Source organism: Sebastes umbrosus, chromosome 22 (genome assembly GCF_015220745.1).
Source record: "Sebastes umbrosus isolate fSebUmb1 chromosome 22, fSebUmb1.pri, whole genome shotgun sequence".
Lineage (NCBI taxonomy): Eukaryota > Metazoa > Chordata > Actinopteri > Perciformes > Sebastidae > Sebastes > Sebastes umbrosus.
This window is the reverse complement of record NC_051290.1, coordinates 22,134,130-22,148,605: the sequence shown is the minus strand read 5'-3', so window position 1 is coordinate 22,148,605 and position 14,476 is coordinate 22,134,130. Positions and strand designations below refer to the sequence as shown.

The following is a 14,476-nucleotide window of genomic DNA, read 5'->3' as shown; positions in this document are numbered from 1 at the left end:
AATACTGTGAAAGTATTGAAACGTTCAATATACGGAGAAATACGCACAGCCCGTATTGAGAAATTGTGCGTTTGAAACAAGCCTTCAGGATTTCTGTCCATTTGTGATGTCACAAATATGCAATATTTAGACAATTACACGGTTTTAAACGTAAACATTCTAAATGTGTCCCAGTTTAGTTCCGGTTGCAGTGTATCTGAATGACATCAGCTGACAGGAAGTAAACATGGACCCAAACTGTTGCCTAGAAACGCAATTCCGTTGCAATTCTGTTGAAATGATTGTCCTTCAGACAGAGGATTAATACAGGTATATTCATGGCAGACAGTATGAGGAAAATAAGGTTGTTTTTTTAACATAACAGCGTGTAAAAATGTTCTAGTACAAACACAAAATACAAGTATGAACCTGACAATGAGCATGATATGGGACATTTAACGAACCCCGCCTGCCTCGCAAGAAATTTCTGTTCATTCATCCACCTGTTAATGTTGTTTCATTGTTTTTCTACTGCCATCATGTGGTTGGGATTGGTAGTGCAGCCTGTCAACATAAAGGCTTTACAATCTACTTTTTTTTAGGTTTATCTTCTAAAATGTTGTCACAGGTTGAATTTGAAAACCTTTTCCCTTCTAATTTTCAAACCAAATATTAACCCACAGCAGCAGTTTTTCCTCCAGACCACCATCTAAGACCACATGCCGCTGCATGCCCACATAAAGCACTTCACCATCCCTCTCAGATCTGGGATCACGTGTTAAAGGTCCCATATCATGCTTATTTTCAGGATCATACTTGTATTTTTTATTTCTACTAGAACATGTTTACATGCTGTAATGTTAAAAAAAAACTTTATTTTCCTCATACTGTCTACCTGAATATACCCTCTGTCTGAAACGCTCTGTTTTAGCGCATTTCGACAGAATTGCGACAATATTGCAACAGAATTGAGTTGCTAGGCAACAGCTTGGGTCCATGTGTACTTCCTGTCAACTGATGACATTAACATACACTGCAACCAGGAATAAACTGGGACACATTTAGAATGTTTACGTTTAAATATGTGTAAAGGGTCTAAATATTGTGTATTTGTGACATCACAAATGGACAGAAATCCTGACAGCTTGTACGGGCTGTGTTTATTTCCCTGTGGATTGAACGTTTCAATACTTTCACAGTGTTTATATAGGACTTAAGCCTGCTTTATAATAAAAACAAACATGAAAATCTCACTTTTTAATAATATGGGACCTTTAACATCCCTCCATGAGTGAAACGCTGTGTTTTTCTGTGTCTTATCATGGAAACAAATTCACAACACAAAGACAAAACGGCTTCCCCGGCAATTACCTCGTCAGGTAGATGATGGTGTGTAATTGAAGACGTTGATGAAAAGAAATGGACACGCTGTGTTTACTTCAGATAAAAATGATAAAGGGACAAACAAGAGGTGTCATATGCAGGTCATATTATCACATCCTCACCACTGACAGACTTAAAAATCACTTATATAACACTTATATAAAAACGTACTAATAACTTCATCAAGACACAATAAAAGCTACAAATTTAGGGATTAGATCACTCATAGATGAATATAATTAGTCTGTTTGGTATTATCATTATTAACTGTAGAAATAATATTGTTCAGGAATAATGAACATTTATGTTTCTGATAACTTTCCAAAGGCTTACTCAGCCCCCTCTATTTATCATCTATAAGCGATAAACATATAACACATTGTTTTTAACACATTAGAATGTTGTTATAAGGACATTTTTAAATGTTTAATAATGTATAGTATTTCCCAGAAGTATAATGTCTCCTATGAAGACATATTTGATATATAATTACAAACTGTTATATTATATCGTCATTAATTATCTTTTTATATACAGCAGTTTAATATCTGCTTATTATGGTGCGTTTATTAGATGTTTAGGGCTGCAACTAATGATTATTTTCATGGTCGATTAATCTGTCAATTATTTTCTCGATTAATCGATCAGTTGTTTGGTCTATAAAATGTCAGAAAATAGTGAAAAATCGGTGTTTCCCAAAGCCCAAGATGATGTCTTCAAACGTCTTGTTTTGTCCACAGCTCAAAGATATTCAGCTTACTGTCATAGAGTAAAGAAACCAGAAAATATTCACATTTAAGAAGCTGGAAGCAGAGAATTTAGACTTTTTCTTTCTTTAAAAATCATCCAAACTGATTAATCATTTATCAAAATAGTTTGGGATTAATTTGATAGTTGACAACTAATTGATTAACCGACTAATCGGTTGGTAGGTTTACTTTTCATGCACTTTGCAGGTTGTCTGTTCTTCTTCATGGCTTGAAAAGTGACCGTGTCTTCTCTCTTCTCTCAGGGTCGTCCAGGATCTCTCGGTGAAGTGGGTCAGAGCGGACCGGAGGGGCCACGTGGGGGCCTGGGGGCCGCAGGGCCTAATGGAGAGAAGGGCCACCTTGGACTGAAAGGACCATCTGGCCCCAAAGGAGACAAGGTGAGTGTTATAGATTTTAAATTAATTATTTAACTACACTACCGGTGAATAGGTTAAAACATTTAACTAATAGATATCATCATGAAACTTCCCCAGTTGATTACTGACACTAAGACAATTACTTTTTGTATTACAAGTTTTCTGAAATGTTATGTTTAATTATGCAAATGAGGCATTATATAATTAAATAATATATATAATATAATTAAATTATGTGCTAATTTTCATACATTTCCAGAAAAGAAAGGTGAACAATGGATAAAGCCAGGTTCAAAATTCGCGTTGACATATTAGAGTCAAATTTTGGATATCTATTTGTATCACACAAATCAGAAAATACTGTCAACTGTCATTTTCACCATGTTTTTAAGGATGAAATGTTGTATAAATCAGCCTATGAATAATATATGAACAAACTACTCTGTAGAGTTTGGTGTATGTAAGTGCTACTGAAGTGGAGATTTCTGGCTCAAAATTTGAGAAAAAAACTTATGTTTAGAAAACGGCCTTTAAAGATATGAATTGTAAAATTTCATCCATTTTGAAGACACTACAGGTGAATAGGGTAAAAATGTTAACTAATAGATATCATCTTGAAACTTCCCCAGTTTATTACTGACATTAAGACAATTATTTTTTGTATTAGAAGTTTTCTGAAACATCATGTTTAAATATGCAAATGGAGTATTATATAATTAAATATGTGCTAATTTGTATACATTTCCAGAACAGAAATCTGAACATTGGATAAAGCCAGGTTCAAATGTTGTTTCATTTTGTTGAAATGTTAGAGTTAAAGGTTTTTACAGAGGAGATTTGGGATATCTCTTTGTATCACTCCATAAATTAGAAAATATTGTTAACAGTCATAAAAGATTTTTTAGGTTTTTAGGTATTTTTAAGTTTTTAGGACTAAAATGTTGTATAAATCAGGCTGTGAATGATATATGAACAAACCCTTTTGTAAAAACCTTCAGAATATAGATAGGAATGACACTGAAAGTTAACTCATTTTGAGAAAACAGCCTTTAAAGATGATAGATTGTAAAATTTCATACACTTTGAAGACACTAAAGGTGAATAGGGTAAAAAATGTTAATTAATAGATATTACCATGAAGCTTCCCCAGTTGATTACTGACGTTAAGACAGTTATTTTTTGTATTACAAGTTTTCTGAAATGTTATGTTTAAATATGCAAATGAGGCATTATCTAATGCTAACTAATCTACAGATGCAAATAGAGAAAGTAGTAAAATAAACACCTAAATGTGTATTTTGGATGTTTCGCCTTAAGCTAAATGTATAACCGTTCATCCAAACAACATCAGTACCAACTGTCTGAAGCAGTATCATGTTTTCACCACCAGGTGTTGCTGTTTAAACTGATTATAAATTAATAAAATGGATGCTTTACTCATACAGGGACCTATGGGAGTGCCCGGGTTCCAAGGAACTGATGGAGTACCTGTAAGTAACACAAACACAAATATGCACTCATGCACTTATCCTCGATCATCCTGTAGTTATTTTCCTAGTTTTTATATTTCCATAAAGTTAACATTCCTATCTGAAGCAGCCGAAAGTCACAAACAATCAACGGGCAGGTATAATTAAAAATATACTATTATCTGTATACACGCATACACAAATGCAGAACAATAGTATCATGTGAAGAATAATTTGGTAGTTTTGTGTGGCATTGATACGTGACTACACGTCTTATTCCAATTTTATTTCCATTTATAAAACGTTGCGTTATGTTGTTACGTTACGTTGTTACGTTACGTTATGTTGTTACGTTATGTTGTTACGTTATGTTGTTACGTTACATTATGTTGTTACATTATGTTGTTACGTTACATTATGTTGTTACGTTATGTTGTTACGTTATGTTGTTACGTTAGAACAGTTAAATTAGAAAGTTAGATATGTAAAATCCTAGATCTATATAAAGAAATGAGACAATGCTTTTGGTTTCAAGTTTATTTGAGGTTTATCACATTGAATAAATCAAACTGGAATTTAAACTCAATTCATTTTCATCTTCAGTTGTTTTGTATCTTAAGACAACAAAAGTTGACATTATAATAAAATAATAATGGCGTCATCAGTGCTTGTTGCTGAAGAGTATCCGTCTCTCTGTAGGGTCACCCTGGTCAGGACGGTGGCCGAGGACCATCAGGACTGGACGGATGCAACGGGACCAGAGGAGAACCAGGAGAGCCCGGCTACGGGATAGGAGGACCTGGGTTACCTGGATTTGCTGTGAGGACAAACTTCAGTTCCTCTTTTATTAGTCTATGTATTCGTGGATATGTTTGAATGCCATTATTTAGAGAGTATAACGTTGTGATAGATAGATTAACGCTGATGGTGTTCTTTTCCTCCAACAGGGGCCTTTTGGGCCAAAGGGTCAGAAAGGAGAGCCTCGATACATATCAGATAACGGCATCACGGTAAGGTCTCACACTTTCCTCTTCTTCTTCTTCTTCTTCTGTTCTGGGCTACTGTAGAAACATGGTGGCCGACTCTGTGAAGAGGACCCGCTCCCTATGTAGATATAAACGTCTCATTCTAGGCTAACGAAAACGTAACGATTCTTAGTTTCAGTTGATTATACACCAATGAAAACATAGTTATGAATATTATATTTCATTTCTGCCAATAGATCCCCCAAAATGTTACACACTGTTCCTTTAAAGCGTTCAATGTCTTGAATTAGAGTAGTTTTAGCTCGTTTTCTGGCCATACTGGGTTCTTTCTTTTGTCCTTTGCAGATACAAAGTGTGGCTTTGATCTTCAGTCTCTTTTCTTGGCTTTTTATACATCTGATGTTTGTTTTTGTCATTTTTATCAAGGAAGTTGTATTTTCAGTTTGTTTGTTTGTTAGTTTTTAGGAATTCTCAAAATCTTTATTTAATCAAATTTGGTGGATTGGTTTTTGGTGTGGATTTAGTCCCAAGATTCAAGAATTTCCAGACCCTAACACACTTTGAATAATCTGCATCACACGTTGTACATGAACTATTCAGATGAGCCAAAATAAGTGTTAAAAATTTTATTATTTTTCTCATAACCACTTGTGCAACTGCAACCGAATTTGCACAAATCAGCACTGAGCCAGCCTGCAGAATTGGATTTTGCCACTAGGTGGTGCTGCAGTACTACAATAAAATTGAATGGCAATAACATAGAGGTCGAGAGCTTTTGTCTCATCTGTGTACAAATATTCCAAAACAAGATTTATTTTTCCTCATCAACCAGTATGATTGTATGTATTTTTATCCAAATCCAAAAAGTATTTAAAATGTAATCAAGTTTTCTTTTATTAAAAAAAGAAATTAAGAGGTTTGTGCTCATTAATTATGTTTTTCTCTTTTTTCTCCTTGTTTAGAGTTTACCAGGTTTACAAGGACCAGACGGTCAACCTGTAAGATTCGTACTTTTTCTGCTCATTGTGCAACAATCAGTAATCTATAACTGTTGTATTTTAAATTAAGTGTTCTGACCTGTTTTTTACTCTGCAGGGTTTCAGAGGTCCTGACGGTCCGTCGGGTTTTCCTGGTCCAAGGGGGCCTGAGGGATTCTCTGTATGTAGACTAGTTTATCTGTTTCTCTTCCTCAGACTGCTCCCTGCCTCTTAATATCATTATTTATGTTTATATATATACTATATTTATGTTTAATACGTTTAATTTCCTCTTTTTGTTGCACTTCTAACGATAGTTTGTAGCAACTGACGTAAAAACTGCAGGATTTCGTCATAACCTGCCTGAAATATTTTAGAGTTAAAATGCCACAAAACCAGTTTAAAGGTCCCATATTATAAAAAATTGTAATAATAGATTTTCATGTTTTTTTTTAAATTCTAAAACAGGAATCAGTCCTATTCACAGCCTGTATTCAGAAACTCTTCGTTTGAAACAAGCCGTTAGGAATTCTGGCCATTTTTGATGTCACAAATATACAATATTTAGACCCTTTACACAGTTTTAAACATAAACAATCTAAATGTGTCCCAGTTTATTCCTGGTTGCGGTGTATGTGAATGTCACCAGCTGACAGGAAGTACACAAGGATCCAAGCTGTTGCCTAGCAACGTAATTCTGTTGCAATTTCATCGCAATTCTGTCGAAATGCGCTAAAACAGAGCCTTTCAGACGGAGGGTAAATACAGGTATATTCAGGCCGACAATATGAGGAAAATAAAGTTTTTTTTTAACATTACAGCATGTAAACATGTTCTAGTAGAAACACAAAATACAAGTATGATCCTGAAAATGAGCATAATATGGGACCTTTAATATACCAAGAAATTCTTAATTATTACATGAACTAGTGCTAATCAATTCATTATGGTTTCAGATGATATCATAATAAGTATTTTAACTTAATTTTATCTTATATAGAAATAGTAATAAATTAAGTCATTTCTATTAGATTATCAAGTAATACATTATTAGTTACACATCTTTTGAAATTATTATACAGTAAATGGGTATAATAATTTGGATGATTTATTACATTTTAACCAAAATTAAAAGGCATTACAGACACTCATCTTTCTATCCATATAAGATTATCTTCTTTCATTTTGTTATGTTTTATTTTTTTATTGTTTTATTTTATGGTATTTATGAATAATATTTCTGATTTTGTTGCTGACTTTATCTGTGGTTTGTCTTCAGGGCCCGCCTGGTCCTCCCGGTCCCCCAGGGCCAATGGTAAGTCAAATAATAGTACAGTGTATTTATTCTATTCTATCATAAGTAAGTACACAGTGGCTTTAATCATTTATATGTTAACATTCTTGTTCATAGTAAGTTTTGTTAACCCTTTGTTATTTTTAGGGGAGCCGTAGTGACGGATATGAAGGAGAGAAAGGAGATAAGGTATGCTTCGTTAACTGAACAGCACATACACGTAGACTCATGTCTGAAGAGATTCATTCACAAAATGTTCTCGTCTCTTGTGTAGTTTGAGGTTTTTCCATCGCTTACACAATAAACAGGAGAATAAATCCTCGTTTAGCTCCACAGACTTCATGATGAGAAGTGGCACGATGACATGCAGATGCAGTGAACTATGAAACAAACTGTTTGTGGGTCAAATGAGCTGTGAGTGAGATTGAGGATACTTTATCTCCATGATGTCATCTCAGGTGCTAGTTTCAGATGGATTCAAATACCAGAGCAGAAGTGTAAAATCCACAACTTATTCAAAATAAACCTTAAAGGAAGAGTCCACATAAAATTGCATTGTACGTTCCTGTTTAGCTAGTAAGCAGGCAAGCTACTTTTGCCTTCTTGCAGCCTTTGTGCTAAGCTACATTTGGCTAACATGCTGCAGACGTATCACTCTACTGCACAAGGATGTTCCAGTATATCTTTAAGAGCATGCCTCATCAGTTTTAAATAAACTGTCTTGGTTGGTTTAAAACATTGATCAGTTTCAGCCTCATAGGTTCTTCAAAAGGGCGGAAATAATAAAACCAGATTGATTACAACTGACACTCTATATAGACGGTTAACCTGACATGTGAGGTTGAAACCAGTCGGCCTTTTAAACCATTATGCCTGACTAAATAAAGAGTTCCGTTGTTACTATGTTACTTGTTTGCTATATTATGTTGTTACGTTGTTACGTTATTACATTACGTTAAGTTACGTTGTTACGTCACGTTGTTACGTCACGTTGTTACGTCACGTTGTTACGCTACGATGTTACGCTACGATGTTACGCTACGATGTTACGCTACGATGTTACGCTACGATGTTACGCTACGATGTTACGTTGTAACGTTGTAAATAAAGGCTTGCTCAGCCTAAGAGATGTTTCTTTTCTATGAACAAACGTTGAAGAGACTCTTTGCATTTAAATTAAATGAGCTTTTAGAGTAAAATGTTGTGGTTTCTACACTTCCTCTCACTTTATTCCCATAAACATCAGCTTTAGACACTGAAACAGCAGGCTTAGAGTGCTCTAGCTGGGTCCTAGGGGTGTGTGTGAGTGAGTGTGTTTGTATAATGAATTGGTTGGACATGATACTGTGCATGTTAAAATCTGACTGGTGGTGGTTTGGTGACTTGCACTTCTTCCGTCCAACACACATTAATTCACCCTCCATCTATCCTTCCCTCCTTTAACCCCGCCCATCCCTGCATCCCTCCATCCATCCTCCTCATCCTCCTCCTCTCTCCATCCCTAGATTGACTACTGAACTGTTTGTTGCATCCGTTTCCTGTATGATAAAAAGATCACATGAACCTCTACTTGATTCAGTCTGGTTTGTTCTTTCGAATGATCTGTGCTGCCACTGAGACAAACTCACTGAGAACATTTTATATCTGATCTGGAATCATTTTGAATCATAACTAAAACACCAAACAATCTACTTCTACTATAGTTTGTGAGTTAACCAGTGGCATTACACACTTGTTTCCCTCACTGTTGAATGACAGTTCAGAGATATTACATGATGAAGTTTTTCTCCCAAATTGGAAAAAATCTTTAAAAAAATCTTATATCAGGCATTTGGTGGCATTAAATATTAAAATCCTTAAATAAAAACAAATGACACAAATAAAACTTCAACATTGAAATGTCTGAGCTGTCACTCTGGAGGACGATCTGTGGACTGGAACTGGGTGTTGGAATCACTTGCTCCTACTTCCCATGTTGCACTTTATCCCCCTTTTTAATCACGTTTGGGTATCTGGTGGTGAACTCTGGGATTTGTAGTTCGTTTGCCTGCTCTTTGACTCCTCATCCTCCCATCCACCCACCCATCTCATTTTGAACAATCATACAGAGTACTAACACGTCCTCACACACTGCATGCATGTTATGCTCAACCGAACACACTCAGAAGGATTCAGGTTTGAACTGAATGTGGAAACAGCTGGATTTACTGTTGAGCCTGTTGAGATACACGTTTTGGTAGGATGAAGTTCAAATTGTCCTGTGTGGCATTTACTGTATGTTATGAACTTCTTAAAATTAATCAACAAGAAACTCAAGATAAAGTATCCCTGAGCTCTCTCTTTTCTTCTGTTCTCTCTTTGTCTTTAATTCTCTGTTCCTCACTATCTATCTAAACTTGGAAAAAAAAGTTTGGAAATTTGTGTTTGGTGGATTATTTTTCTGTTGTTACAATGCTAATTGGCATTGTATTTTCCATCGTTGGAAAGCCTGTTTATTTACCTTCACAATGATGTCCAACTTGTAAGGATCATGCATTTGTGGGATGAACAGCACAGCTGATTATGTGGGTAGCGCCCAAGAAAAATTTGCCAAAATGCTCTGCCAATGGTAAACAGTGTGTTCTCCTGTTGGTACTGACTCTTGTTTTGAGTTGTTTGGTGGATTGGATGAATGAACTCTCTATCAGTAACAAGGAACAAACAATTGGCTATTTTACACTTTATTCATTTAATATATACGCTGGCTGACCTGCAATGAATCCTGGTTGAGGAATGGAACGCCATCCCAAAGCAACGTGTGACCAGGTTGGTGACCAGCATGAGGAGGAGGTGCCAGGCTGTTGTGGCTGCGTATGGATCTTCCACCGCTACTGAGGCTCCTGACGGTGTATTAAATGAATAAAGTGTAAAATAGCCAATATGTCTTGTTTGTTCCTTGTTACTGATAGAGAGTTCAATCATCCAATCCACCAACCAACTCAAAACAAGAGTCAGTACCAACAGGAGAATACACTGTTTACCATTGGCAGAGCATTTGGCAAATTTTTCTTGGGCGCTACCCACATAATCAGCTGTGCTGCTCATCCCACAAATGCATCCTCACAAGTTGGACATCATTGTGAATAAACAGGCTTTCCAAACCTTTTTTCCCGAGTTTTATCTATCTATCTATCTATCTATCTCTGTACACTATCTGGCACAAAGTATGTGGACAGATGTGGTTTTTGTGCACTTTTTGTGTTATTTGTTGCCTAAAAATAAGGAAACAGACATGAAAATAATATATAAGAAAAATAAAAATACATTTAAAAAAACAAACAAGAAAGAAGTATCAAAATCAATGTAGCTAACACATTCTCACTCCCAAGAGTACTTGGTTAGATTTAGAAAACATAAGTACTTGGTTAGATTTAGACAACAAAAGTACTTGGTTAGATTTAGGCAAAAAAAGTACTTGGTTAGGTTTAGTCAACAAAAGTACTTGGTTAGGTTTAGTCAACAAAAGTACTTGGTTAGGTATAGTCAGCAAAAGTACTTGGTTAGGTATAGTCAGCAAAAGTACTTGGTTAGGTTTAGTCAACAAAAGTACTTGGTTAGGTATAGTCAGCAAAAGTACTTGGTTAGTTTTAGGCAACAAAAGTACTTGGTTAGATTTAGAAAACATAAGTACTTGGTTAGATTTAGGAGAAAAAAAAGTACTTGATTAGTTTTAGTCAACAAAAGTTCTTGTTTAGGTAAAGGCAACAAAAGGACATGGTTAGTTTTAGGCAACAAAAGTACTTGTTTAGGTTAAGTCAACAAAAATACTTGGTTAGGTATAGTCAGCAAAAGTACTTGGTTAGGTTTAGGCAACAGAAGTATTTGGTTAGTTTTAGGCAACAAAAGTACTTGGTTAGGTTTAGGCAACAAAAGTACCTGGTTAGATTTAGAAAACATAAGTACTCGGTTAGATTTAGACAGAAAAGTACTGGTTAGATTTAGGCAAAAAAAGTATTTGGTTAGGTTTAGGCAAAAAAAGTACTTGGTTAGGTTCAGGCAATAAACTGTATTTGGTTAGTTTTAGTCAACAAAAGTACTTGGTTAGTTTTAGGCAACAAAAGTACTAGGTTAGTTTTAGGCAACAAAAGTACTTGGTTAGATTTAGAAAACATAAGTACTTGGTTAGATTTAGGAGAAAAAAAAGTACTTGATTAGTTTTAGTCAACAGAAGTTCTTGTTTAGGTAAAGGCAACAAAAGGACATGGTTAGTTTTAGGCAACAAAAGTACTTGTTTAGGTTAAGTCAACAAAAATACTTGGTTAGGTATAGTCAGCAAAAATACTTGGTTAGGTTTAGGCAACAGAAGTATTTGGTTAGTTTTAGGCAACAAAAGTACTTGGTTAGGTTTAGGCAACAAACGTATTTGGTTAGTTTTAGGCAACAAAAGTGTTTGGTTAGATTTAGGCAACAAAAGTACCTGGTTAGATTTAGAAAACATAAGTACTTGGTTAGATTTAGACAGAAAAAGTACTGGTTAGATTTAGGCAAAAAAAGTATTTGGTTAGGTTTAGGCAAAAAAAGTACTTGGTTAGGTTTAGGCAAAAAACTGTATTTGGTTAGTTTTAGGCAACAAAAGTACTTGGTTAGGTTTAGGCAACAAACGTATTTGGTTAGTTTTAGGCAACAAAAGTGTTTGGTTAGATTTAGGCAACAAAAGTACCTGGTTAGATTTAGAAAACATAAGTACTTGGTTAGATTTAGACAGAAAAAGTACTGGTTAGATTTAGGCAAAAAAAGTATTTGGTTAGGTTTAGGCAAAAAAGTACTTGGTTAGGTTTAGGCAAAAAACTGTATTTGGTTAGTTTTAGTCAACAAAAGTACTTGGTTAGTTTTAGGCAACAAAAGTACTTGGTTAGATTTAGAAAACATAAGTACTTGGTTAGATTTAGGAGAAAAAAAAGTACTTGATTAGTTTTAGTCAACAAAAGTTCTTGTTTAGGTAAAGGCAACAAAAGGACTTGGTTAGTTTTAGGCAACAAAAGTACTTGTTTAGGTTAAGTCAACAAAAATACTTGGTTAGGTATAGTCAGCAAAAGTACTTCGTTAGGTTTAGGCAACAGAAGTATTTGGTTAGTTTTAGGCAACAAAAGTACTTGGTTAGGTTTAGGCAACAAAAGTATTTGGTTAGTTTTAGGCAACAAAAGTATTTGGTTAGATTTAGGCAACAAAAGTACCTGGTTAGATTTAGAAAACATAAGTACTTGGTTAGATTTAGACAGAAAAAGTACTGGTTAGATTTAGGCAAAAAAAAGTATTTGGTTAGGTTTAGGCAAAAAAAGTACTTGGTTAGGTTTAGGCAAAAAACTGTATTTGGTTAGTTTTAGTCAACAAAAGTACTTGGTTAGTTTTAGGCAACAAAAGTACTTGGTTGGATTTAGAAAACCTAAGTACTTGGTTAGATTTAGGAGAAAAAAAGTACTTGATTAGTTTTAGTCAGCAAAAGTACTTGGTTAGGTTTAGGCAACAAAAGTACATGGTTAGGTTTAGGCAACACACGTATACATAGTACAAGTGTAATGTTGGGATGTCCACATACTTTTGACCAGGTAGTCTAAATATTTATCTTTCTATCTCCTCTTTAATGGTTTTTCTTTTGACCTCCTTACATGTTTTCTTCATTTCTTGCCATTTCTGCCCTTTCCTCCTCCTCTATTTTTTCTTTTCTCTCCTCCCATCACGACCTCCTTCCTCTTCCTGTTTCTCCTCCACCTCCCCCCACCCCCTGCCCCTCCTGATTGGCTAACAGTGTGTTGTGTGTATTTCGGACTCCAGGGCGACGTGGGTCTTCCCGGACCCAGTGGTACTCCCGGCGATGGGTCGCTAAGAAGCGAACAAACTCTCACTATCTACAAAGGAGATAAGGTAACACAGCAAGGGAAGGCTAGGAGCAGAGGATACACACGCACACACACACACACACACACACACACACACACACTCACACACACACACACACACACACGTGGATGTGGTGGGGTTTCATTATAAAGAAGAAGGTGAATTACAAATCAGGCAGCAGGCTGTTTGCTGTTAGAAACTTAAGGGTCAGTAAAAGAGGAAGAGGAGCAGTGATTGCAGCAACCTTAGAGCCATGGAGGAGTGGAAGGAGGAGGAGAGGAGGTGGAGGAGAGGTTGGTCCAACAGTCAGCTGAGCTGCTCTGGAGGCAGAAACAATCTCAACTTTTAAGTTAAACATTTTATTTTAAATTGCTCCAAAGGCTCCCAAAGATACTGAATGTGTGTTAAAAAATCATATATTACTATAAATCTAGAATTATGTTTTTGATGTAAGAGTGCAGTCACAATAAATTGGATTTAAGATGCTAATATGATGCAGCTGTATGTGGGGTTGCAAAATAATGTGGAAAAATGTGTCGAAAAGATAGTTTGGGTGTTTTGAAGTGGGGTTATATGAGATGTTTCTGATGTGGAACTGAAGCTGTTTTCTATGCTCTTACCACAGCCACCAGACTCCTTTGAAAAAAAACAGTAATTTTACCTCACAGAGCACAGGAGTTGCTGGTCTACCGCTGCCTTGATCGATTAGTTTGTTTGTGTTATGTGTGACTTTGGTGTTTTAAAGGGTTAGTTTGGATTCACCAAAGTTACACAGTAACACAAACAAACTAATCGGTCGAGGCAGCGGTAGACCAGCGACTCCCGTGTTCTGCAAGGTAAAATTACTGTTTTTTCAATGGAGTCTGGTGGCTTTGGCGAGAGCATAGATGGATTCAGTTCCCCATCAGACAGCCCTTTCTGACGGGGAACTGAAACTGAAATCAGTATCAGTTGAAGTGTACGATATATTGCGAATATTTTTGCTGGTTTACCTCGCGTCAATGGAGTCTGGTTGTTTTGCAGAGAGAATAGATGGATACAACAGCTTCAGTTCCCCGTCAGAAAGGGCTGTCTGACAGTAAGGTAAAGCGGTGAAAATATTCTTAATATAGCGTACACTTAAACTGATATTGATTTTTTTAGGTGTCTAAAATACTTTATTGCTGCTGCCCCTGTCCACAGCAGTACATTACTTTACGTCCTTGCGGTAACTCCTGTCTGTTTCTCTAAACTGGGGGCGTGCCGACCGTCATCTACTGTAGGTAATATACCGACTATGGAGAAGTACCTCATACAACCCCACGTAAAAACACCTGAACTATCCCTTTAAGATTTAATGTGGTTTTACCTTCCTTTTACTTAACATTAGACTGGCGCCAATTCAA

At 35.9% G+C, this 14,476-nt stretch overlaps 1 protein-coding gene across 1 annotated transcript in view; it reads left to right on the top strand.

The window, feature by feature from the left end:
• col4a6 (collagen, type IV, alpha 6) overlaps positions 1-14,476 on the top strand; it is a 171,617-nt gene that overhangs the window by 114,595 nt on the left and 42,546 nt on the right. Inside the window, 9 exon segments of the mRNA XM_037759416.1 lie at positions 2,375-2,509; positions 3,934-3,978; positions 4,657-4,776; positions 4,905-4,967; positions 5,906-5,941; positions 6,039-6,101; positions 7,200-7,235; positions 7,362-7,403; positions 13,026-13,115. Coding sequence (XP_037615344.1) covers positions 2,375-2,509; positions 3,934-3,978; positions 4,657-4,776; positions 4,905-4,967; positions 5,906-5,941; positions 6,039-6,101; positions 7,200-7,235; positions 7,362-7,403; positions 13,026-13,115 — 630 coding nt within the window.